This window comes from Capricornis sumatraensis, chromosome 7 (assembly GCF_032405125.1).
Source record: "Capricornis sumatraensis isolate serow.1 chromosome 7, serow.2, whole genome shotgun sequence".
Lineage (NCBI taxonomy): Eukaryota > Metazoa > Chordata > Mammalia > Artiodactyla > Bovidae > Capricornis > Capricornis sumatraensis.
Window position 1 is genome coordinate 14834978 of NC_091075.1, and position 26998 is coordinate 14861975.

At 36.7% G+C, this 26998-nt stretch overlaps 1 protein-coding gene across 19 annotated transcripts in view; it reads left to right on the forward strand.

Moving 5' to 3' along the window:
* Nucleotides 1-26998, forward strand: part of CAMK2D (calcium/calmodulin dependent protein kinase II delta) — a 310011-nt gene that overhangs the window by 255332 nt on the left and 27681 nt on the right. For 2 of the 19 annotated variants that reach the window (XM_068975389.1, XM_068975394.1), the window contains exons 9-16: nucleotides 5090-5184; nucleotides 7835-7957; nucleotides 8203-8286; nucleotides 8729-8771; nucleotides 12097-12134; nucleotides 16342-16401; nucleotides 18592-18633; nucleotides 21086-21134. In XM_068975389.1, coding sequence (XP_068831490.1) covers nucleotides 5090-5184; nucleotides 7835-7957; nucleotides 8203-8286; nucleotides 8729-8771; nucleotides 12097-12134; nucleotides 16342-16401; nucleotides 18592-18633; nucleotides 21086-21134 — 534 coding nt within the window. Of the gene's footprint in view, nucleotides 1-5089; nucleotides 5185-7834; nucleotides 7958-8202; nucleotides 8287-8728; nucleotides 8772-12096; nucleotides 12139-13483; nucleotides 13517-15939; nucleotides 15961-16341; nucleotides 16402-18591; nucleotides 18634-21085; nucleotides 21135-26998 lie in introns of all 19 variants that reach the window. The other 17 variants (XM_068975393.1, XM_068975401.1, XM_068975395.1 and 14 more) reach the window with 14 other exon arrangements.

Consider the following 26998-nt stretch of genomic DNA (forward strand, 5'->3'; position numbering starts at 1 on the left):
CACAGAAAATTTAAAATACTTATCCCCACTACTTTAATGATCCCACACAGAATATAGCCTGACTTATATGTGGGCTTTGAAAGCTACTAGTCCATTACTGGAAAGTAAATGATAGACATTAATGAAGCAAGAATATAGTCCTGTATTCTGCCATTAGCAACAGTAAGTTGATTTAGGTCGTTTTCTTGCTTATATAGGTATTTCCATAATTCCATAGTGGGGTGAGCAAATGTTGTTTATAGATGTCACTGAATGACTGGTTTTTAACTGAACTTCCTTCTACATCTTGGTTTTAAAAAATAATAAATGTAAGTCTAAAAACATAGTGGACACACAGCTTGTCTTGTTACTTCTCTACCTGCATTAGACATCAGAACAGTTATGAGTAGTAACAAACTAGTGGCTGTCCCAGAATATATTGTAACTTGTAACAAACCTTTGAAATCTTAGGAGAATGTATTCCTTGTTTTCTTTCATGGCCAGATTAGGTCCAGCAGTTGTGTGATTTCTTAGCCTTAGCCTTTCCATATTTCAGCTGGAATAAGTCAGCATCAAGCACCTTCTAAGAAAGTATTTGCCATTTTGAAATCTCAAGCCTGCTGGGCCATGCGTTCCTTTCACCAGTTCTGTGGCTCTTACACTGGACCGTCCAGCTGTGCCTCACATTTAGAAGGCTCTCTACCTTCATCCCTCACAACCCACGTCTTCATTAGTCTTCAACCCTTGGAGCTTTCTTCCCATAATCTCTACCAACATTCTCTTATTCTGAACTGACATACTTTCGGATACTTCTCTAGATATAGTATTTATTTATTTCCCTGACTTGATATTTTTCAAACTGTGGATCACAGACCACATGCTTCAAGGTGACCTACCTGAGTGCTTATGAAAAATACAATTTTCTGGGACCCACCCATGAAACCACTGAATAAGATTCTCTGTGATGAAGTTCAGGAATTTGCATTTCCACAAACTTTCTGATGCACACCACCATTGGGCTCCATAACACAGCTAGTTGGGAATTCCTTCAGGGCAGCAGATTTAGGATTCTTACACAGTAGAGCTCAAATTGCAAACAGGTGATCTACAGCTCTATTGGCCAGACACTTGGACCATTTATGGGTCGGGGGATTGACATTTATCTTTAAATTTATGTAATAAATTATATAATTATCAGGAGATTTCTTTGGCGATTATCAGTTTCTGGCTTCCCTAAAGTAATTGAAAGAACAAATAGCAAGATGCTTGTGTTCTTACGTGGCTGCTGTACTGCCAGACAGATGGACACAGGCTCTCCCTGGCACCCTCCCTCCCTCCTGCCTGGCAGGGATGGGCATTCACCTTAGCCTGATGCCAGAGAACCTGTCAGTTCGCCAGCCCTACCACATGGTAGAAATAGTTTTCATCATCTGAAAAATAATTTGCTAACTTGTTGGCCTTGATGTTTTAGATCTTTGTTCTACCCATCATTGGCCCCTTAGGTCCCCCCTATTTGAATTGTGTTTTGGTTTTGGGTTTGCATAAGGGATAAAAGGAAGCTGTTCTATCCCTCACTAGTTAATTTCCAGACTCCACCTGCATTTTGCACATAAGCTCGTGCTGTGCCCTTCACTTTTTGAGAATTTGAAATGGGTACTTGTTAGACTGCTCCGTTAACTTCCCACTGACTTCTCAAGAGTTTCTCAGCATTGCTGCTTCACCTTTTTTTCATAAGAACAGCCTTTAGAATGTTTTGATCATTGATGTGATTATAAGCTGTAGCTTTTATTAAAATCAGTTTTGAATGTCCTTGATAATATAGTCTTTCTACCTAATCAGTAATCAGTGCTTCTCAACTCTTATTAATCAAACATCTCTTAGCGTATTCCAAGCACAAACGTGTACGTAAGATAATGAAAACGTTTTAACTTTCATTTTTTTAAAATGTTATATGAAGTGGACTGTGTCAAATAGTTCAGCTTTTATGGAAAATTTGTTACAGAAAATTATCTCTACAAAAGCAGAGAGGATAATAGCATACTGAACTGATGGCTAATCTTATTTCCTCTTCATCACTTGACTCAGTCTTCTACCCCAAGATTATTTAAGTCACACCCAAACGTCATATCAATATATCTATAAATATTTTAATGAATACTTCTAAAAGAAAATGGCTTTTTAAAAAACATATTAATAGAAATATTTTTAAATGTCATATAATAATAATAATATTTTAATGAATACCTCTAAAACAAAATGACTTGTTAAAGAACATGTTAATAATAGAAATATTTTTAAATGTCATGTAATAGTAATTGCTTAAAATAATCAAATATGTAGTAATTTTGCTATTTGCCCCTTTGTCTCATAATTTCATTATCAGCTTGGTCTCTTAAGTCTCTGTTATTTGTAAGGTCTGCTCCTCTCTCCCCCTCTTCTTCTCACTCCTCTTTCCTTGCTTCTCCATTTATTTGTTGAAGAAACGTGTAGTTCCCACAGAGCACACCTCAGACTTCCCAGTCTGGTCTCTGTATACTGTTTGCCACCATAAGAAGTCAAGATTCCTTGTAGAAGTGGCTGATTCCAAGTCTGGATCAGGAAAAGTAATGATCCAAGAGCATCTGGTGAAACCAGAAAGAGCAGAAACTATTAAAGGGTACAGAACTTGTATTAACAGGACTCAGGAGCCACTTGGAAGTGCCTTCAACTGATTAAAGATAGGACAGTTAGAAGATAAATAAGAAAAATAACAGTGATGGATTAAAATTTTAAATTTATGTTTGCATTCATAGTAATAGTAGTCAAAATGCAACCTAAATCCTGGCCTTTGGAGGATGTTTGGGGAACCAATGTGTTATTTTGAAAGCTGATTATTAAAGAAGGAAAAAACTAATTACCCTCTCTTTTCTCTATGAGCCAGATCTCAGGGTAGCCAAACAGCTGATGAAACAAGTTATTCTTAGACTAAGGAAGGCGTAATAGAACTATGCTCAGCTGTGTCCAACTCTTTGCAACCAAGTGTCCTGTAGCCCACCAGATTCCTCTGTCCGTGGGATTTTTCAGGCAAGAATACTGGAGCAGGTTGCCATTTCCTACACCTGACCCAGGGATCAAACCCGCGTCTCTAATTGACAGTTTCACATCTGTCTGCTCAAGTGTCTTGTAGCCTGAAAGTATTTTTAAAGCTATTATATTTATGCTGTTATTTTATTTAAAGTGTATTTTTTGTAGACATCCATCAAACAAATCATGAGCATTTATTAACATAGTGGGTGCTGATTCTTAGGGAATGAAATGTCTGTGAGTCTCCCTTCCCAGAAAAGTACCACACCAAGTGTCAACCAGTAGATGTAACTCACAAGAACAAAGCTTCAGAAGCAGGCCGTGCCCAGGTCCAGAATGCTAAATGTTGCAGATGTGGCTCTATTTTGTAATTTTATAACAACCTAACTCCAGATGTTTATTAGAGAAATGAGTATTTTAAAATGACTATAGACTGTTTCCATTGCAAAGCTGATTTTCTTCTTCACCCGCTAAACCATAGAAAAGGGTTAAAGCTACTTAGGGATATCCTCTTTTCTACTTGCATCCAGACACTCATCATCCTAATTATTATCATCATTAAATGCATCTGTTAAATCAGATAGGAAAAATATGAAAATAAATGAATGAACATTAAGTCAGTGATATAGTGAAAGATAGAAAAAACATTTTTGTATTGCAAAGTAAGGTGCCAGTATTGTATTTTATTTTCTGCACTGTCCTTTTTTTTTTTTTTTTAATTCCACTGTGGTAAAGTCCCTTTTGATCTTGATTTTAAAGCGTTGTTGGGTTTTTATTTAAGAATATTGTTTAAAATGCTTTATTCTGATCATGATCAGCTTTTTGAAGTGGGTCTTCCTGAAGCAGGTTAGAAAATCCTAGGGTGATTAAACCCTTGTTTAAAGCCATCTTAGCTGCAACAGTGTCTATCATATAAATATGTAGGGTGTGGTGAACAGGAGCAGGGCCAGGTGTCCCTAACAGAGTAAAGGTAATGAAGAGACCAGCTTTGGGAGACAGGAGGTGCAGGCCCACCAGGCAGCATGTCGCCTATCTTACCACCACTCCCAGGCTTCCCTGGTGAAGGGGACTCGGCAAGAGAAAGGCAAGCAGGAGACAGCAGCGCAATGGCTGGCGTTCCCCTGGGACAGTGGGCTAGAAATGAAAGATCTTAAGCAGGGCATAAAATGTTTCAAAAGTACAGGAAGGGACATACGATGGCAAAGAGGATGATCCAAGGAGACATGTAAACCTCAGATTCGATTTCAGGGCAAGTTAAAGACTACCAGATACAAGGATTTTGTTTAATTTAAAGATTAAATCAGGTGTTGATCAATTTCTCAATAATTACATATCTATGAAAAAGATGTTAAATTGTCTTAAAGCTGAGCATTTAACTCTTCGGATTTTATGCACAATTTCAGTCTTCTCTTTTCCCTCTTTGTAGTATATACTCCTGTAGTATCACTGGTTTAGTTGTTTTGTTGAAGAAGCTATCTTTGAAGACTAAGATCATTAATGAGGAAAGGATTTTCATCTTCTTATATGGTACCCACACCCCCAGGCACCCTGGATATTTAGAGCATGTATCTGTAACCAGGGCACCATTGCTCCACAAAATGTCCTAATTAGCAAAATGACTAAGAGGAAGTAATAACATGTTACGTATTTAAATGTCAACCTCTAAAGTGACTAAAATCACATGGTATCTAAATCGATAAGAGCACCGGGAGATCGTGTGTACACAGCGCTCAGGGAGGCCAAGTGCGCCACCCACAGCGGCAGGTGGGCTTCAGAGTTAGGTGTTGCCCTGCTGTGCACCTTTAGCATTAATCCTCTGCTGCGTGCATTGGACTCTCACGCTGTCAGAGTCCTTGGGCAAAGGAGGAACAGCATTCACCCTCCACGGAACACTTCAGAGTGCATCATAACATGTCTCTGAAGTTTACCAACCATCCGGTTTTCTGTCTTTGAATGGATGTGGCTTAATATCATTGTGGATCTGCCCTATTTAACTTCTTGGTTTCTCTGTGACTTAACATTGCGTTAATATGCTCATTCCTTCCAGGAGTCATCCTCTACATTCTACTGGTTGGATATCCACCATTCTGGGATGAAGACCAACACAGACTCTATCAGCAGATCAAGGCTGGAGCTTATGATGTATGTAATAAATATTCATATAGCTTTATATTAGGGTTTGGTTTTTTTATTTACCAAAAAACAAATTTTTCATTGCTATTTTAATAATATCCCTTATTATTTTCCTCTCTTTTAGGAAAAAAGAATAACACATGTAACATATATATTTAGTTTCTATTTCCTTTAGCCCTTTATTTCATAAAATTGAAAGGAAAACAGTTTGAAGTCTCTAAGGAAGTACTTTGCTTGTCAAAGTTTTAAATCTTAGTGCATTTAAAAATATATAAAAATTAAAGTATTTTTGCTTTAGAAGTGGTTACTACCTATTAGCTGACTTATATTTTCAAGTGCTTACTGCAACATTATATGTTAACAATATTTTGCAGTGATCCATGTATCAAATAGAACATTGTTCCTTTATGTCAGCTTTAACTGTTTTTGTTTTGTTTATCCATTGAGCTTCTGTGAAAGCTTTCATTTGAAGAATGGTTTTCACAGTTGAAAAATATTGAAAAATCACAGTTCCAATACATTTAATTTACAATTAGAATATTTGAAACTAGGCATATGAAAAAAGGTCTGTGTTGAAGAGTAAGGCCTTAACTACTTTGTCTTTATGGCTTAGCTTTGTGCTCTTTGGTGTAATTTTCTCTTCTCTGATAAATATGATTTACCACTTCCTCTGATTTTACCTCACACAGCCCTCGGGAAGTCAGAATGCAGGTCTGGAGATGCTTTTCCTGTGTTACTAAGTGGGCTAACTAAGTGGTAGGCAGTAATGGGTCCACCTTGTGAGCACAAGTTAAGAGTGCAATGTGGTAAAGAGAGAGGTTATGAGAAAGCTATATTATATTGTATCAGGTATCATGGACTCTCCTGACTAAATGTAACATTTAGAGAGATGGATGTATCACAGATGTTTAAAATCTGATTTTGAAGCATTCCATTCTAGCCAGACTAATCATAATTAATCCAAATTGTGATTTACCTGGCCATTCTAGTGCATTCACCATCTTTACAGACTACAACTAGGAACCCCTCTGGGAAGACAGGGGCTTCGCGTCTTCCCTGGCGGCTCAGATGGTAAAGAAGCTGCCTGCAATGCAGGAGGCCTGGGTTCAATCCCTGGGTAGGGAAGATCCCCTGGAGAAGGGGATGACTACCCATCCAATATTCTTGCCTGGAAAATTGCATGGACAGAGGAGCCTGGCAGGCTACAGTCCGTGGGGTTGCAAAGAGTAGGATATGACTGAGTCACTGACATTTCCACTTCTCACCCAAAAAACATACCTCTACACATGCACTGCTTGGTGAATGTAAAGAAATGCCTTTGTGAATAGAGAAATAAGAGAAGGACCCACTTTTATCTAGGTGAATTCAGCCCTCATTTGTTGTCAGAAAATCTCCATGTCATGAAGAAGCAGACTTGAGTGTTTCCTCCATAGTTCCTGATGGTTAGCAAGTTTTTACAACTGGCCAAAGGAAGCTTCTGGAGTTAAAATGATAGCTATTAAACTGGCAAAAATGTGCAAGTATTAAAGAGTCAGCATCATTTTTCTCGTGTTTCATTTTGCCAGTGGATCACAAATGCACGTGATCACAAATGACAGTTGCACATCACAAGTCACACGTGGCTCCTAAAAGTGAACTAGCTGAAGTCCATTAGGCCACAGAGACAATGGCTTTTTTCTCAAGATTGTCTATAAAAATTCATAAGCTGGGAAAAGAACCTAATATTTTGTTAGAAACCAGTGGGATATGCATTCTTAACCCATCAAGAATAATATTTCTACTAAATATGCTTATAAGTGAATATGAGGTAACATAGTTATCAACAAAAAGTTTACACAGAAATTTAAAATAAATCAATCACTTTATGACTATACATGGTTACTAATAAAAGTTATGAGAGTTGGTTACTTTCATGAACTTAGTTTTAATGAAATTTATAATTAAGTAGATTAACCTTCTTGAGGTATTAAATGAAATCCTGCTGGGCACTTATAGTCTCAAATTTCATCTCACTGCTGTACTCCAAATAGTGACAATTAATAGGTCCATTTTGGAACAGGAATTGAAGCTGTTTTGTTTTCTCTGCTGTTACTGCTTACGAGATGTGGAAATATGTAATACATCACTTTGAACCTTGGCATAGTAGCATGATGGTGTGACAACTTCTCAGCTTTATTGACTTTTGTAAAATTGCATAAGTAGTTATGAGAAAGATTGCATAAAATTGAATTTGCAGATTGAACAAAGATTTTTTAGAGGACTAGAAGATTCATTTTGTTTTGTCAAATTTAAAAATGTATCACTAGTTATAACATGGCAATTTAATGTACATCTTTGTCCCTTATAGTTACACTCAATATCTTAATATATAGATACATACATAGAGAGGGAATAGATATATATCTATGTCGGTTTGGCTACATGTATACTATGGCTGAATCCCTTTGCTGTCCACTTGAAACTATCACAACACTGTTAATCAGCTATCCTCCAATATAAACTAAAAAGTTTGTCTACATGTAGATACAATTTAACTTCTACAAAAAGTAAATTTATGATGAAACACACTACTTAAGGAAATGATTAGTATATTTGGCTCTTCTCTGTTCCACTGAGTATATCTCTTTTTTTAACTCTTTATAAACTTGTGTTTTTAAAGTTTCCATCACCAGAGTGGGACACCGTGACTCCTGAAGCCAAAGACCTCATCAATAAAATGCTTACTATCAACCCCGCCAAGCGCATCACAGCCTCCGAGGCACTGAAGCACCCGTGGATCTGTGTAAGTGACAGTTCCCCAAGACCCCAAGAGCTGCAGTGAAAAATATACTCTCCTTTGATTTTTTTTTTAACAAGTAGTCTTGGCAAAATCGGTCTTTCATTATTAGGAAACTCTTGTAATTGAATACTTACAAGTTCATCGGATGGATGCAGAAACCACTAATAAAAATTTGATGAAGTTGAGGATACTGTTTGCTTAATATCTTTTAAATATCCTCAATTAAGTTTATTTTTCTCCTCTTCCAGCAACGCTCTACTGTTGCTTCCATGATGCACAGACAGGAGACTGTAGACTGCTTGAAGAAATTCAATGCAAGAAGAAAACTAAAGGTAAGAAATTTTACTTTTTTGTGTGGAGGGAAGTTTGGCAGAGTGAGAAGTGGGATTCCATATGAGGAACAGAACTATATTAAAAAGGGCTTTAAAAATGTTTAAACCTCAAAACTCTTCTTCTGGGTCTTGGGGAAGTGTAATATCACTGGACTTAAAACTACCCTGAAGAGCTAGAATCACTGGTGAGGTGATCCCTCCACTCAGTGAAAAACAGCTGTGCAAATTAATAATCAGAACCTGGCTGCACCCACCAGGGTGGTCCCAGCATTATTATAAGAAACACAGGCCTGCTACTCTGAGGAAACCAAAAACTGAAAAGAAACCAAAATCTCCTGACTGAAAATAAGGTTAGGAGAAGACTTGTTATCAAAAACACTTACTTGTTAGGTTAAAGACTTGCAAAAGCAGCATTAATTTTATATTCTTATTGCTCTGACAGGGTGCCATCTTGACCACTATGCTGGCTACGAGGAATTTTTCAGGTACATGTGTTAAGAACTCTGCTCTTTCTCCTCCTCTCTTCTCTAGTAGCTTTTTTTGGAATTTAAAATTTTTAGTGATTACATAAAACACTGTTGTTCAGGGATGGCAAAGAGGTGGCATGGGTTCCTTCCACACCTGTTTTCCGAGTGTTTTCCAAGTTGCCATGTTGGACTTTATGTGGGTGCTGCCTCACAGAGGTGTTAGCTAGCCCATGACTACACTCTTCCCTCTAGCAACCCGGCAGCCCCGCCACTAGTCAGCGCTGGAGCAGAGCTCAAAACCCAGCTGTCTTCCATGCTGAAGTTGACACAGTTTGTAACTGTACTCTCCCAACCTGAAGCTCAGCATTTTGAATGTAGAATTAATTGGTATCTCATAAAGTAATAACTATGAATAGTGTCTTTTTGTATGTGTCTCATTCTCTCAGGGAATCCCAATCAGAAAGATTTTTAGAAGACCATTATTGAGGAACCCAGTTCTCCTAGGCCTAAGTTCTTTTGAAATTACAGTACTGTAGTATGTTGGCATGCTATGAGAATGATTACAACTTACAAAGGTATCTAAACTTAAGAATTTACAAAGAACCTATCCCACAGTAATAAACATTCTTTGAAATGATTTCCTGGTAAAAATGAGTTTGTTTAAATAATAGACTGAAAGAAGCTAAACTCTTTCTTTTATTGTAGGTGTGACTCTCCAGAATTGACATAAAGTTTATACTATTTCCAGAAATTGAGTTTTGGAGCCCCCCTTCTTTGATGGGTTACCTCAAAGGATCAGGTTTCCAAAACTTAAATTTTGGTAAAAGCTAATCAGTCTTATGTATGGGGAGGGACTGAAGCATTAAGACAGCTGCACTGGTAAAAACTTACTGTTTAGCTATTTAGACTTGGAACCATTGTCAGACAATTGTACCAAAAGTACTACCATTTTCGTTTGCTTACTGTTTATATGAGAGTGCTGTGCAGTGTCCAGTTACCCAGCTGTGTCTTAAGTGCTTTATCCCTGCCGCACACCTCACCTGCGTGTTGTAGTGATCTCAGGTGACAACCCGTAACGTGATCATGTTTTCCAAGCCGCTCAACCAATTTCTGTTTATTGTTTACCATTTTATTAGGTGGTCACCTTTAATCCCCCATTGTATATAATGTGATTTCGTAGGCTTTTCAAAGACTTCCACTAACCTGTTAAACCACACCAGTGGTGATGATGCAATGAGTAATGCTGCAAATTGAGGGACTGTGTTAGTCAGTTGTATGTATTTTGTCCAGTTTGGTGCAGTAAAACTTGTTACTACTGCTGTCAAGTTACCTGTTTCTTGAACAGTTGATTAATATATTTGACATTTATATGGGTGAATTCAATGTCATCTCATTAAATATTAACTGATATATGCTATACTCAAATAAATTAATATTTCACTGTGGCCCAATAATTAGTGAATCACTAAAAAGTAGGATGGTATGGTATATATAGTTAATGACAGACTGACTAATAGGGAAAAAAACTTCAGAATTAAGACTGTATATTTTGTTTCAGCTTCAAATACACCATTAGGCATAAATTGGGCCTTTCTTAATATATACACCCATGTATGGAAGCTTTTTGTTTACCTCACGTTTTCCTTTCATCATCGTGTAAACTAAAAACTCATGACTAATATGTGGATTTGATATCGTTTCTGAATGTCTTAGCATGAAAAGCAAACTTTTTTTTTAATCCATCACTTCAAAACCGACTGAATAACATTAGACTCAGTTACACCTTGTGGTTTATATTGCATTTTACTTTTGAGTATTCATTGTGTTTCATGACCAAACATGCTCTTTAAAGTAATTTGTCCATGAGTATATGGTTATAAAGTTGTTTTTATTTTTTCTTTTCTCCCTTTATGTGGAATGTATTTCTTGTGAGGTAAGGTAAATAGTAACCAAAAGGGACATTTCTGCATCTCCCAGGCCAAATCGCTGCTTACCCCAAATCATTGTCTTCTCTTTGCTTGCTATTGCAATTCTAATTATTCTGAGTTTGCTTTCTAACGTATTAACTGCCACAGGATTTACTTAATACTGCTTTTTAGCTCCAGGCACACAGTATTAGTGCTAAGGCTACTATTTCTTACAGTCTCATTAATAATAAATTAATAGCTGTTGCTAAAAGCTAAATAAAATTAACATGTTTGTATCTTTAAAGTTAAAATTGTACCAACGTGATAGCAAAATAATGGCCCAAATCAAACAGATGTCAGGAAATTACATGTTCATGCAGTTCTATCATAGCTAGGTATTTCCACTTCAGATACCAAATTCTACTCTGATATATTTAAATATATATAATTAACATTAAATTGAAGCATAAATGTGTACTTTATCCTACATATTTGTAAATGTTCTAAACTTGATCTACTAATTGTCATTGACAGTTCTGTTCTCTGTGTATGTGCCCATTCATAAGTATATTTTTTGAAAGGACAGCATTGCTTTTTAATATACTCAAGGAGTTCAGTAACAGAAGGAATGCTGAACGCTCCCTCCCAAAAAGTGAAGTCTCATAAAAGACCATGTACTTTAGGAATTATCTGAAGATTTCATTTTGTTTTCTTTCATGCCTCAACTTTGTGATTTTTAGTTTTTCAATGTAAAAGGCTTTTGTTTATGAAGCCTTTGTATTCTGATTTTGATGCATTAAAAAATACCTTTTTTTAAAGTTCATACACTAAGTGTGTGAAATATTTGCTCTAGGCCAATAATATACCATTTCCTTTTAAATACAGTTATTATTAATAATATTTTTATAAAAATAAAGTGATCTGATTTCAAATATACATATTAAAAAGAATGCCATTTAGCCAGAGCAGATTTTCACAAATGAGTTTAAACCTCTAGGAAGAGCGGCTTAAGTGGCAGAACTGACATGGCCACCATACTTTGGTGTGAATGAACATGTAATACAATCTGTGAGCTGATGTCTGAAGACTTGAAATCAACTTTCTGGATTACAAAAGTATAGTCCAGTTAAAGTTCCAGTATCCTTTTCGCAACCAACTGTGAAATAAAGTCAAGTAATGTAACTGACAAAGTGTCCAATTATTTTCGATGAACTAAATAAGAATTCAGTTCTAAATTTGATGTGACAAGACCAAGAAAAGTGATACTGTATTTCAATGTCCTATAAGCTCGCGCTCATCAGTGTGACCTTGATAATCGGGCATATGTTGGCCATAAATAAGGAAAGGCAGTAGAAGGAAACAATAACCTGTTTTGTTGCCTGGCTGTGGATTTCTGTGGATAACTCACTAAACTGATTTTTACCCTCATTTTGCAGCAGCCAAGAGTTTGTTGAAAAAACCAGATGGAGTTAAGGTAAGTTAAACAGGTGCTCCTAAACTCATTTCTGACTTTCAGATGCTGGATCATTTTTAAATGTTAAATATAAGTTCTAAATCATTGTAGCTCATACTTTTTATAGTTCCTGATACAGGATGCAGAATGAAATATAAAATAATTTAATATACAGAAATGACTAATATTTATACCAAGAAAAGCTACATCTTTTCTACTTGTTATATATTAAATAATCATGACAAAACAATACTTTATATGGCATTACTTTAGAAATTGAGCGTGTAAATCCTGTCTGCTTTACTATAGCCTCAAACTGTCATGGTGACCTGAAAATTCATGAAAACCAAACGTTTTTCCAAATAGTTATGTTGTGTTCTTTTAAAATTCTGGCTGCTAAATTTTATAGACTAAAAAAAAACAAATCAGGTCTAGGAAATCAAAATTCAAAAGTATTTTCTCTGCTTGGACAGTATTTATAAAGGTCTTAATTGTTCCTGTTCTTCTGTCCTAAGATTTTGAGACAGAATTAACATGAATACTCTGAACAAATACTAGAACATTTTCTCAAGAAAGACAGCAGCAGAGTATTTTTACTTTCTAAAAGTTGTGGGTTTCCAAACAAAATAATACAATTTACTTTCTACTGATGCTATTTTTTTTTTCCTGTGGGAATTTACCTTTGATTGAATGTAACCTTATACATGAATTATGTTTGTTATCTTTCCAGAGTATTACCTCAATGTTTTATTTCTTTAATCTTTTTCTTTCTCTTCCAATGGCAGACGCCAACATTCCTCATGAACCCTTCAACGTTCTTGGGAATTAATTAATTTTCTAACATTTGAATTTGACCCAAAGTCAAGTGGTCAGTTCATTTTGAATATAGAACAGAGAATATCATCTGTCACTTATGTTCATGGCCAGTCATTTCTTCACCACCTGTCTGTGTGTGACCTGGGAATTTCCAGAGCTATGATGATCATGCGCTTGTGATTCCCATTAGGATGGCGTTTACCTTTTACTAATTCCTTTCCTCAGTCTAATATTCTCTTCCTTCTGCTTAGTTTATTCAACTGCTTTTTTCCCGTGTTACATTGGTGGAAATGTGTTATTTTAAATTTTCCAAATGTTTTATTCACCTCTGTTTTTCTGTGGTGTTCAGTGATGCAGAGCTCATAGTTTCTATTAAGATATTTATTTTCACTAATATTCTTATATAGAAAGAAACATTTCCAGAACTTTTTTCTTCCAGTCAACTTACAACTCCTCTTTAAAGACAAATTATTCTGTGCTCCATGCTTTGATACTTTAAAAATTCAACCGGTCATATTTTTTTCTTTTCCTTTCTTTTTGACTGGTCAATTCAGAAAAGGAAGTCCAGTTCGAGTGTTCAGATGATGGTGAGGATCTCTGCCAGATTTCTCCTTCTGTGAAAATTCACACTTAGGAATAGACTAGTCTTGTTTACCTAAGTTAGTGTAAGTGGAGAAAGTATAGGACCATTACAAGTTAGTGTTAATTAACTATCAAAACACAGTGCCCATCTTCAATTATTGTTTTCCTTGAAATGGAATATTTGAAATATGTAAAAAGTTTACACTGTCATCCGTATATTATTAAAGGGTCTTTTACAAGACAGTGCAATTTTTTTTTATAAAACTGAAGACTATGACAGAGTTAATGTCTATAATTATTGTGAAAAGTGAAAAACTACTATAGGATTACCTTTAAATAGTTAATCACGATTACTAAAATAGCAGTGATTCTTAGCTCAGATAAACCATAATACATCCACCATGGAGTTCTATAAATAGCATGAAAGTGATGTTACCATGGACCCATCCTAGTTAAGCACCTTTTGAAAAAAAATTTATTAACCTCAAAACTAAATGAACTCAGCACCTGAAAAATAGGAATATCTTGCCCCTACCTCATAAGAATAACTCACTGTATCATTTAAATATTGGTTTCATTTAATTTTTCAAATAATACTCTGCGTCCATAATACAAAATAAATACATTTCACAGACAAAAGTGCCAGAGCTCTTGTATATTTAAAAGGCAGCTGTGGTTGAGCCCATGCTTGATATTCAACTCTTTAAAAGGAAGTACTCCTAACCTTTTACCTAGGAATTATCCTGTTGTTTTTAATTAATGTTATAAAAACCTTCAAAAGATTTTCTACAGTCAAAAAAAAATCATTAAGGTAATCTTTAACAAAAGTTTTTAGTTGTACATTTAAACACAAGCAAAAGTGGTGGTTGAGGCACATATTCATTGCCTGACAATAAAGGATGGCCCATCCAGACAGAATGGCCTTCGTTTGGAAGAGATGACAGTGTGTGTATGCTATGTGTGAACGCATGTGTGGGTGTGTGTGTGTGTTGAGGGATGTGCGTTTGTACGGATAACTCTGTGTGCAGAGGTGTACACACGAAACATTTCCACTAAAACAAAATAGTTCTTGACAAGCATATCCTAGGGAAAAAATCAAATCTCATATCTCAAAACAGAAAATATCTCAGTATATTCCTTTCATTCTTTGCAACCACTGATATAAATTAAATGTAGTATATTAAATACACATGTGCTTTAATCGTGAGTGCTTCTGATCATTTGAGAAGTTAGCTGTGTTTTGCCAACGCTCTTCCCAAATAGGAAATTATTTGCATGTGTATCCTTCTTCTTTTCTTATATATTCTATACCAAAGTAAATACTGAATTTTGACCCTTCTTTAATAAACTCCCTTCTCTCTTATCTCTTTGTTTTGGCTGTTGCACAAATTTTATGTTAAATTCTGTGCACTTTTATTTAAAGAAAAAATTTAAACTATCCACAAAATGTAGATTGATGGTTTCATAGTTTTTCAGTAAAGGGCACCAAGTTTTCTCTCTTCCTGCATGTCACCGAGCACAGTGTTATAGCTTATTTAAATAGTACTGACACCAAATAATCACACACATAGGAATGAATAGAAAAGCAAAAAATATTACATACCCAAGTTAATTTTTTGAAACTTCTATCCTCCTCTTGGCATTACCTTAAATATGATCCATAGGTATAAAATATGAAAAAAAAAGGATTCCCAGAAAGTCTAAACAATTAAATTGGTATAACTGATCATAAGTATTCATCTGGTATTATTTTATGCAGAATGTTTTTCTCTTTAAATCCTTAGGTATATTTATACCATAATCATGGCATGTTTTTTAGATGATAATATATAAAGAAAATAGATAAGACAGTGCAAGAAATGAATGTTAATTTACATTTGTTTGATAACCACAATGTAAGTTGTCATGCGTGAGTTCAAATGAATGTTGATTGTTAGTCTTTGATTCTTTAGTACCCAAACTCAATCAAGTACTTGAAACTCAATTTCGAGTTGCCACTTGTCAACAGTCTTCTCTGTGGGCCATTACAATAATTATTGACCCCCCTGAATTGTTTTCACAGCATGGATTCCGTAGTGATAATTATCTTCCTTTAAGGTCAAAACCAATTATGTTAAAGCAAGGGAATGAATGGTATGGCCAATATAGTCTTCAACAATAGCCATAGCACTTTGACAGAACGCATGGTGTTTCCTCTCAAATGTCTGTGAAAAATAAAGTCATTTTGCATCCAGCACATAGTAAAGAGTTCAGTTTGCCCACTTACAATTGAAGATGTATTTTTAAAAGGAGACCCAGACTTATCATTTTAAGAAATTTGTTATAAAGCCTGCATTTCCTCAGAAGATCTAAGTTTTTCACTGGATACCTACTAAACGAAATGATGATGGCTTTCCAGAGAAAGTCTGTGTGTGACTTCAGGCTCAAGAATCAAATGCAAAAAAGCAATGTACTCATAACAGAGAACGATTGGAAGCTGGGAAACAGAATCCAACTTGAAGAGTATGAAAATGTTTACATTCATTTCATACTCTGACACTTGATTTGAGCTCTGCTGAAGCAGCTCTTGTCTGTCTGCTAAGGTGGCTCAGCCAAGGCAGCCAAGTCCATTTTTTCATCCCACCATCACAGATGTGGTCCTCGCCTGGGTGTGACCATCGGAGACTAGAATTGACCACCATTCCTGTCAGTCATCACAGTGTCTTTCACATTCATCTTCAGTGGCTCTTTATTTCCATGTCTATATCTCCATGTAGACATGCTGCGTACGGAGACATTGGCTACCAAGGGGTTTAAGGCATCTCTGTTTCTATTTTCTGCATACCTACAGATAAACAACAAAGCCAACGTGGTAACCAGCCCCAAAGAAAATATTCCTACCCCGGCGCTGGTATACCTGGACTCTTTGTAACCCTTCTTAAGTTCTTTACTGTTTTCGTTGTTTTCTCTCATTTGCTTTCACTCTATAAATACGTATATATTTTATTTTGTTTTTTTTTTTTTTGGATTTTGTTCTTGTTTTTGCTTTGTAAGATATGAAAAAAAGTTCATTTCTTTTCTTTTTGTTAAGGTAGTTGTCAAGCAGTGTGTTTCTAACATGAGATGATCTCATTTCCTTGTTGACCATTATATGGATGATAGCTGTGGTCTCTGTAGTTACAACTGTTGCATGCTGCCTTAGAAATACAGTAGACTGCACTTTGGTTCTCTCAGCTCTCCTTCTGATGATAGCTGTAGATATGCAAGCTGTGGTTTCTTCTCTTCATGACACAATATGTTGACATCAGGAAGAGCTAAGAGGACTATTGCTAGACAAAAGTGAATGTAGACCTTATTCAGAGTTCCCATTTCTCTCTTATTAAGACAACAGGGCTTTGTAAGACCTCACTTTCTGAGATAAAGAGGCACTGGATAATTTAAAGCTTTTTGTTTGCTGTGTTTTAAATTAAATTATCACTGTTTCACTTTAATCCAGAGAATGAAATTGCATAGCTCCGAGCTTTGAATTATCAATGGGCATGAGTTTTGTCCATTTCTATCAAATTCACACTATTAACAACTCAATCAGTGTAATACTGTGAGACCCTATCATGTTAAAATTCAAAGTTTGAATAGCATTCAGTATTCTTAGTTCCATAATATATCCCCCAAACTATTCCATGTTTTGACTCATGAGTTTCAGAAATGTTTTTGATTTTTTTTAACTGTCCTCTGTACTGTTAATTTCAAATGAATGGATAATGTTATGAGATTATTTCACCTAAGGTTAACCAGAAGGCTCAACCTGAAAGCATTTGAAGGAAAGACAGACTCATCAAGATTACTTACTAACAAAAAAACAGGTTGATCACACCTCTAGCCAGGGAAAGGAAGAAAGGAAGCAGTAAATATGCTTTCAAAGTACTGCAGCATAAACTGGTGGCAATGAGATGGTTGAGAGGGCAGAGTGCTTCTGATTGAAGCACATTCTCTGTGGGTTGCAGTAACTCCCAGTTACTAAGGCATCATGTAATGAAAGCGCCAAACATGCCATTGATGTATAGACACTGATTATTTTTTGTACACCAGTTACTTATTATTTTCCACTTGGGAATATTTCTTCAATTTTCTAGTAGAAACAGTAGGAAAAATAATAGTATTTTCTTCATGGAAAAGCATGACTTCACAGACAAATCTTCCATGTATATAATCTATAAAGCAGAAATTTCTTACATATAAATTAACGTGGGATTTAACAGCAATACAGGGCTTCCCTGGTGGCTCAGATGGTAAAGAATCTACCTGCAGTACGGGAGACCCAGTACAATCCCTGGGTCAGGAAGATCCCCTGGAGAAGGAAATGGCAAACCACTCCAGTATTCCTGCCTGGAGAATTCCATAGACAGAAGAGCCTGACGGGCTAGAGTCCATGGGGGTGCAAAGAGTCAGACACGACTGAACAACTAACAGTTTAACAGCAATACATCTCAAATCATAGTGATCGATATGATTAGTTCTAGAACCCTTTCAATGTTCCTTATAATTTCTTATGGACTTTTGAAATACATTCCTTACAATAGCCCTTTTTAAAGTGTGATCCAGTGATTCTAGGTTTTCTAAGAGTATTTTTCTGTGTGTTATGACAGCATGATTGGTTCTCCGATTAATACAGCTGAAAAATGTCTTCACAGACAATTTGAGATCATCTCAGAGAGTTCTAATCTCCAGTGCCAGTTTCCCATGGGACAGATATTACCAGGTCGTGAGAGAAGAAAGGAAAGCTCTGTCTGTTAATAGGACTTTGTGAAACAGCAAGTGCCTCTTTAGGTTTCCAAACTTCAAAGCCTTGTCTGTTTGCTGATCACGAATAAGGTCCTTTGCATGCTGCTGCTGCGTACCAAAGCACTGTATCTCGTGGGCTCACCAGGGAGATCTTTCCTCAGAGATCTTGTCAGCTGCAGCCTCTGACAGTAGTTAGCATCGCTTAAGCTCTTGTCACTATTTAGTTGTGTCAGCTGGCTCACTCTGCTCTGTCCCTGCACTAGTTAAGAATGTACTTACCAATGCGAACTGTTTCTTTCTCTATTTTGTTCTCACTCAGGAGCCCCAAACTACTGTAATCCACAACCCTGATGGAAACAAGGTATTCAGAAAGAATCAACATCATCTTGCTTTAACAAGATTACACATCACATCAAATACTCAAAGCAAAACTAATTCATTACCTCAAATTAGGATAGAAAATCCTTACCCTTTTCTACCTTACTTTCTCTTGGGCCTAATTTATCTGGAACTATACACATACTTCTTACAAAACAAAAATGAATGACATCGTGAAAGAGAAATGAATGGTACCATTAGTCAGGAAAAGTCCAGTTAACAAGTCTTTATGTCGAGATGACTGTGTATCTTAAGCAGTTCCATCTGTTTTTCCCTCCATGCCTGTCTGTGCATTGTATCTTAAATGTATTCTGCATGAAATTTTAGAATTTCTTGCTGTGTCATCCCACTGTCTTCAGAAAAAAATAAACTTGAGTTTACAGTTATTTGTTTAAATTTAATGTTACTTTTGAGTTTAATTTATTCTGTTGTCACAGTGTTTTGTGTTTTTTTTTTTTTTCTTTTAATTCCCTGTTGTTGGTGGTGTTTTTGTTGTTTGGCACGAATTTAAGGAGAATCAGGGAGTTTCACTTCTTGTGAAGTATGTTTGTTTTTGTTGAAGTATGCATTTCAGTAAACAGACATTTAACTCTTCATTTGGCCAAAAAGTTCGTTCGGATTTTCCATTAAGATGGTATGGGAAAACCCAAATGAATTTTTTGGCTAATCCAAACTTTTCCTGAAAGTGTTTCCTATTCACTGTAAATTGTTTGCACAGCATATTAACTAAATTACACTACTTGTGTACACATCTGTAGGATGAAAGGAGACAGTTTCTGAATGTATTCCATCTTTTCACTTTATCATCCATTATTACATCTCTAAGGGAAGGAAAAAATACTTCATCAGATCTTTCTCAAATGTTAAGTATAGTCGCTGGTTACTTTTCCTTACTATTATCAACAGTGTTAAAGTCTTAGAAAACAGTTCTTCTGATTTAACATTTAGTTGGTTAACATTAAAATCATTAAAGTAAAAAAAAAAAAATGAAGTGTTATATTCCTTAACATGAGATGTGTTTTAGAGTCATGACACTTAAACTGTTCTAAAGTCCCTGAAAGACTCCAGAGAGTCAGGAGCATCACACATGAGAACAGTTAACTATTTTCAATATCATTAGCAAGTGAAAGACCAAGCCCAGCAGCTGGAGCGGGCACTTCGATAACTCTAGCTCTGTCATTTGTAAGCGCTGTTGCATGATATTTCTTGCTTACATGAATTAGTTTATTTTTACAGTGCATGGGTTTACCCTCATCTTGAGTTTAAATTTGAACACTAGGTCACATTAAGAAACGCATGAAGACTCTTTGCTTTGGTTCTGTGTGTGTGGAGACTCTGGATATATATTTGATTAGTCTGTCCCTTTGGAGTAAATATTATATATCATAGTTACATAAATCATTTTTTGAATATTGAATCTGTAAAAGTGCACTGAATGTTTACATCATTTTCCAAAATTTGTTTCTCATCACTGACCATGTATCTATTGGTTAGAAGTTTCCAATTTTTTTCAGCAGTAGCCTTTAATCATCCTAAGTAGAAAATTGTCTCTTTCTTATGAATATTACTAAATTTCTTTGCTAGAAGTATTTTATTACTACATTATTAATGAAAAAATTTATCAACCATTTTAAGGAACAGATCTTAATACTGGCAGCTACAGTGTCCATTTAAGTGTGCTTACTAACCTGCAGTTTCATTTGTAGTTTTACGAAGAAATAGCTTTGTCTTTTCATAATGGGAGCAAGTTTCTTATCAATAACAGCCAGTTTCTGATTTAGAAATGAATGAGAAAAAAATTAATTTTCCTTGAAAGTAAATTATTCATATAATTCCATTGTGCTGATCAGAAACATGGAAATTCTTCTCAAAAGCACTTTCAGTTTTTCTTAGTACTACCCTTAACTTTTTCATCAAATGACTCAATGAAATGCTTTTTCTCTCTACAAAGAAGTCAGGCCGATAAATAGCTTACAAATTTACTGCTTGATGTCGTGCCTTAGACAAAGAGGGGACTGATTGCTAGTTATTTGGGGGAAATAATGTTCCTTTTAAGGTTCAAATCCATTAGGGTGATATATTCAACTTCTGATAAGTCCTTATGGAAGCACACCTTATGGGGCACTGTAACACAGCACGTCCTTACACGGCTCTTAAAATAAGTTGCATACTTTGGCTGCTTCTACACATCGCCTCAATTTATCATGCTTCAGGGATTAGGCAACCAGAGTACTCCTTTTTGAAATGTTTGCAGCATTTGGCATTTTATTTCTGTTAAGACCACGTAACAGATTTGTCCATTTGCATGTCAGCATATGCACACAGCCTGCTGAAGAATTTTGCATGATACATACATCACTTGCCAATTTTTTTTTAAGAAAGAAAAGTCAAATTATTCATGATTTGCAATTTTAAATGTGTTTTCTTCTCAACAGGAGTCAACAGAGAGCTCAAATACAACAATTGAGGATGAAGATGTGAAAGGTATGATTAAACCAGAAATAGAAAATCCCAACTCAATTACATATACATCAGAAGAGAACTATTTATTTCAAATAACTAATAAGTTTAGGAACTAGGCCTATTCTAAAACACAAAAATAATTGTCTTTTAATAAGTACATTATTTTAATTATATATCCTGATTTTGTCAATTTTCTTCATATTATATTATTTTCTCTATCTTGAAACAATATATAACATGTAGTATATTCAAGAATATTGTGATGTAAAACTAGTAATGAGTGTTTGGGATCATAATATCAAATTGTAAATATATCAGTCTAAAAGGTAATACAAAAGATTTATGCCTGACTAGAAAATAACTTATATTTGAAAGTGGAGTATGAGAATAACCGTTTTTTCTAAACTTTCAGTGGTCTCAAGTGGGCTTCAGTGAAATTCTGAAATTGGCAGCCTTCTAAACCTAGACTTTCATGCACTTTTCCACTATATTCTCGATCTCCATTCAGTTCACTTGCCATTCACTCCATTCACAGGTTCTCTTAGCTCCATATGGGAGTCATTGCCTGTGCCCTTAGTAGCATCTCCTCAGTGCCTCTGCACACACATACTAAACACACAATGGCAATTAATTTTCTTGTTTGGGGCCCCAGGGTAGTTTTAGAAGTTAATCTTGCAGCAATTGTGTTTTTTCTTTTTAAATTCATTTTTGGCTGCACTGGGTCTTTGCTGCTTCATCTGGGCTTTCCTGTTGTGGCGCACAGGGGATGCTGCCTAGCTGCGGTGCACAGGCTGTTCATCGCAGTGGGTTTTCCCATCGCAGGGTGTGCACCCTAGGGCACATGGGCTCAGTAGTTGTGGAGCGTGGGCTTAGTTGTCCCACAGCATGTGGAATCTTCCAGGCCAAGGATCAAACCTGTGTTCCCTGCATTGTCGGGCAGATGCTTCCGATGCAATTATTTCTGCAATTTTGTACTCTTGTTTTTTAAATTTCTTGCATGTAACTGCAGTTTCTACAGGCTGCTGTCTAAAAGCAATTCCAGAAAAAGAATGGTAAAAATAGAGATATTTAAAATAGAAGTGTTAAAGGAAAAGAAGTGTAAAACACAAACTAAGAGGAATGATTCATCAGATAATTAAATACTATCTGGAAAGATTATTACCTATCACCAAAAGTATCACCATAGGCTTTTATTCTTTAGGTGGCATTGGTAAGATACAATTTTGAAAATTTGTTTTCATGTTGCAGAATAAAGAACCTGGAAATTCTCAGGTCAAGGAGACATATAGGCAATTTGGGAAATTAAAATGACTATAGACCACGAGTCACCTCTGCTGACTTCTTCCTCTTCGGTCAAACAGAAGAGCTGACACTATTGAAGTGCAGTCTCTCTTTATATTACTAGCGCACTGACCTAGCTCTGCTAGAGGTAGTCAGTCATCATTTTCTACAATGGAAAGGTGGATAGCTGTATAAAGGATTTTATTTGGTAGGTCTATTCATCTCTCTCTTGTCTCTTAGCTAAAATTTGAACTGAAGTAATTTTGTGAATCATTGATGCCAGCCATATTAGATAAAAAGATTTTTTTTAAGCAGATGTGCCAATAAGCTTTCCCAGTGATTCAGAAAGCATTATCTTTATAAGTATCTTGGATTCATTAGCTTTTTCAGTCAAGCAAAATGTTTATATGACTTTTACATTCTTCTCTTGAGCAAGAATCGAAAGGAAGAAATAGCTTATGCATTATCCACTGGTGAGACTGAATCTTTAAATAACTAAATCAAATTAGGAGAATACCAAAACCTTACTGTATGCAAGTCATCCTCCAAGGAATATGTTTATTCTTAGGTGATCACAATATGTGGTCTTTCTTACATGAATCAGACTCTTCACTGTGCTGAATATTAGTTTAGGATGATTGCTTTTAATCTGTGAAAATGTTAAGATGTAAGCAGAGTCCCTGACAGTCTCACTTTCATAGCGTATATTTACTTGGTGAAATGAAATTATGTCAATATTTCTCAGAAAACACTTCTTATCTTGAAATCACAATGATACGGGTTTCATCTTTCTTCTGGGATTTCACAAATTGAGACAGTATTTGTCTTTATAGTTAGGCTGAGCCTTCACACACCAAATGTTAGAGAAATTAAGCATAATATTGAGATCAAAAGAAATGTCCTCCTGATAACTGAGCCCAAAATGCTTTGGTTCATTTCCTTGAACTCCATGAATAAATTTACGTGTCTGCTTCATTTTCCTAGGGTGGCTGTGGCCACAGAGTTGTAGATACAACACATTAGGCTTCATTTGTGTTCTCTCTAAGACTCAACAGTCTTTTGGCGGTTAACCTTTTTAATACTGAATGACATCAGAAAACATGAAGTCTAGAAAACCCTTTGGACGATCACTCACACTGTCATTTTTACTGTAAGATAGGTGGTATATAAAACTGTCAAATATTTCTAACATATTTACTATGGTCCATCTAGTCAAGGCTATGGTTTTTCCAGTGGTCATTTATGGATGTGAGAGTTGGACTGTGAAGAAAGCTGAGTGCTGAAGATGCTTTTGAACTGTGGTGTTGGAGAAGATTCTTGAGAGTCCCTTGGACTCCAAGGAGATCCAACCAGCCCATTCTAAAAGAGATCAGTCCTGGGTGTTCTTTGGAAGGAATGATGCTAAAGCTGAAACTCCAGTACTTTGGCCACTTGATGCGAAGAGTTGACTCATTGGTAAAGACTCTGATGCTGGGAGGGATTGGAGGCAGGAGGAGAAGGGGACGACTGAGGATGAGATGGCTGGATGGCATCACCGACTCAGTGGACATGGGTTTGGGTGAACTCTGGGAGTTGGTGATGGACAGGGAGGCCTGGCGTGCTGCGATTCATGGGGTCGCGAAGAGTCGGACACGACTGAGCGACTGAACTGAACTGACTGAACTGATTATGGTGATGATACGATTGTGTGGGGATCTCTGCATGTATCAGTGCACTGTCTTTCAGGACGACCCTAGTATATCTATTCATCTGAATGACTGTACTCTTTTTCTCTTTACCTCAGAGTTTGCCATAGCTCTGAATAGCTTGGTAGGCAGTGTGTTTATGGCCCAGCTCTGTTAGAGCCCAAAGGTACACAAACAACGTCCAGGAGCTCACAGAGACTGATCAGGTATATAACCTGAGCAAGATGATACCCTCACTACAAGACTATATCCTGTCCACAAAATTGCATGTCTTCCAAACACACACTTTTCAGCTCTTTCCTTTCTGTATACAACCTTGTTATCAGGGGGAAGCACCACACCTTTTAACATACCTTCAAGACACAATCCCATAGCACACTCCTCTGTGCAGCCGCATTCTCCATCCGTTCCTTCTGGTTGCCCTACCTAAGGTGGCACCTACACTTGCATCTTCCCATGCTGGTGGCTGATCCTTTGAACACTGTATCACATGCTGCTTGTGCCAGTGGCATCACATTCTGGGCCGTGCCCAAGGACCAACCCGGCAGGGACGCTGTAAAGAAAATGGGGTGGGGGACACTAACACAGCACGGCAACCTACTAAAGGAAGAAACCAGGGGGGCCAATGACAGAGTGCCATTTTCTGACCTCTTCTGGAGGAAGAGAAAGACTAGCAGTTGTGTGTAGCTTTTTTTAAAATTATTTTGTTTTAACTCTCTGGGTCACTACATTACCTGAAGTACATTTAGAGTAATAAGATCTATGGATGTTTGAAAATTCTCATTAGTTGTCATTTTTCACATAGACTTTTTTAAAATATGCTTTTGTATTATGGTTTATCATAGGATTCTTTTAGGATTCTTTTTTTAATTGGTAGATGATTAATGGTCCTTTCCATTTAGTGGAACCTGGAAAGCCAGGATTTGGAACAGACCCATTTTCCTTCAACTCTGCTTGTTAGTTTCCGTTTAAAATGGCCTTTGGCTTTCGAGTGGCCTCAGTCCCTGTTACTCTTGATCTGTATTTAGGCTCAGTTTCTTCATTCACTAGGGAGTAATTTATTAAATGCCTGCTATTTGTCTGAGCTCCCCCTCTCTTTGTGAGCTAGTTTTATTCAAGAGCTTTCAGCAACTCAGTCAAATTACTCTTTTGTGTGCTTTACATAAATCTGTGCTATAATTTAAGCTATTCCTTACATTTAGTTCAATAAATATCAAGAAACCTTAACTGGAAAAGTGAGGCCCAAGATATAGGCACTTCATATCTAAAAGTCTCTTTATTTTCTTTTTCTTAAAAACCTTTAGCATTTAGTAATAACCACAACATGTTCCTCCCCAAGCTCATGGTCACCCTAAGGGAACTTGGCGTTGCTTTACAGCTCTTGTTTGTAAAAAGCTTCTGGTCCTGTGTTTTCTTTCTCCAACACTACAACTTGACTTCCTCATGTTGACCTTGTGAGCAACTTCCTAATTTTGCCCTGGATTCAAAAACCAAATATTATCTCTAATGCTGTGTCAATAAACTGAGTGTAATGGAGAGATATTAGTAGTTTAAAAACAAATGAGCATCTTAATGAAGCATATTTATTGCCATAGAAGCACTGTGATAATAACACACCATTATATACGTTAAAGAAGTATAGAATTTTTGATGTTTTCAAAATATGATCTTTTAGGTCCGAAATTATTGAAATAGTCATTCCATTTTGAATATATTTCTACCAACTCATGAGTTAATTAATTTCCAGTGTTATCAAACAGCTGGCAGCAGCAGCCCTTGATGAGTAAGGGGCAGTGCTGACAATACTGCTTTCCGTGGCTGTGGGCGTACCTAAGGCCTGTGATACGGAGCAGTGGCCCTTTCAACTGCGTGTTACGTGTCAAGACTTATCCTGTGGTTTGTGACCGTCGCCCCCAGTGTCCTGGGCCTGTCCTTGTGTGCTGCAATGCCTCTCCACCTCACCATTGCTCAGAGCCAGCTACTTCCTCCTAATAGGTGTGCTACAGTTTGGTCCACCTGCTGCTCTTTCCCTCAATGCCAGAGCTGTGCGGCGCCTGTCGACACTGAGCTCCTCTGCGCCAGTACGTGCTCTCTGTCACTCATCCTGCTTCCAGCATCTCACTTCAGCTCACTGTTCAGCAGCTGCCTGCATCTCTTGCTGCATTTCGTCTTTGTTACAGCTGTAGGCCAGTGGAGCTCTGTACTACAAGCAGAAATGTATTGTGGTATGTGGAGACTTCAGGCTTGTTTTTCCTCTTTTTCCTTTTGCTGACAAGTAAGTGATGCTGCATAGAATCACAGGTCGTGAAGCTGCGTAGAATGTTTGCATAAGGCCCAGTTTAAAGCACAGGAGCTGACAGCCTTATCTCTTGAGTGGGGCCTGGAATGTGATGACACCTGGATGTCATGGTATCAGCTAATCCACAGAATCACTTGACTGCTGAGATGTTTGTGTGTGTCTTTTGTAAATCCGGGCATGAGTAGACAGTGTGATGACTGAATACTCAGATTCAACTGTTTAGTGCAGATCATGGCTTCTGTGTAGGCTTTCCTGGGGCAGAGGCCCTCTTGGTGCCAGTCTCCTTCCCATCCTTATGAAGCCTGTAACTCAATACTTGCTTTCCATGCATTCAAAAGAATCCGCAAATCAAGCGACTCCTGGATATTTTATTTAAAGACTTTGGATAATTATGTTGTTCCATTAGGTTGAAAGTATCTTAGAAGACCTGTACTGTATGTGTGTGTTAGTTGCTCAGTTGTGTCCAACTCTTTGCAACCCCATGGACTATAGCCTGCCAGGCTCTTCTTTCCATGGGATTTCCCAGGCAAAAGTACTGGAGTGGGTTGCCATTCCCTTCTCCAGGGGATCTTCCTGACCCAGGGATTCAACCTGAGTCTCCTGCATTACAGGCAGATTCT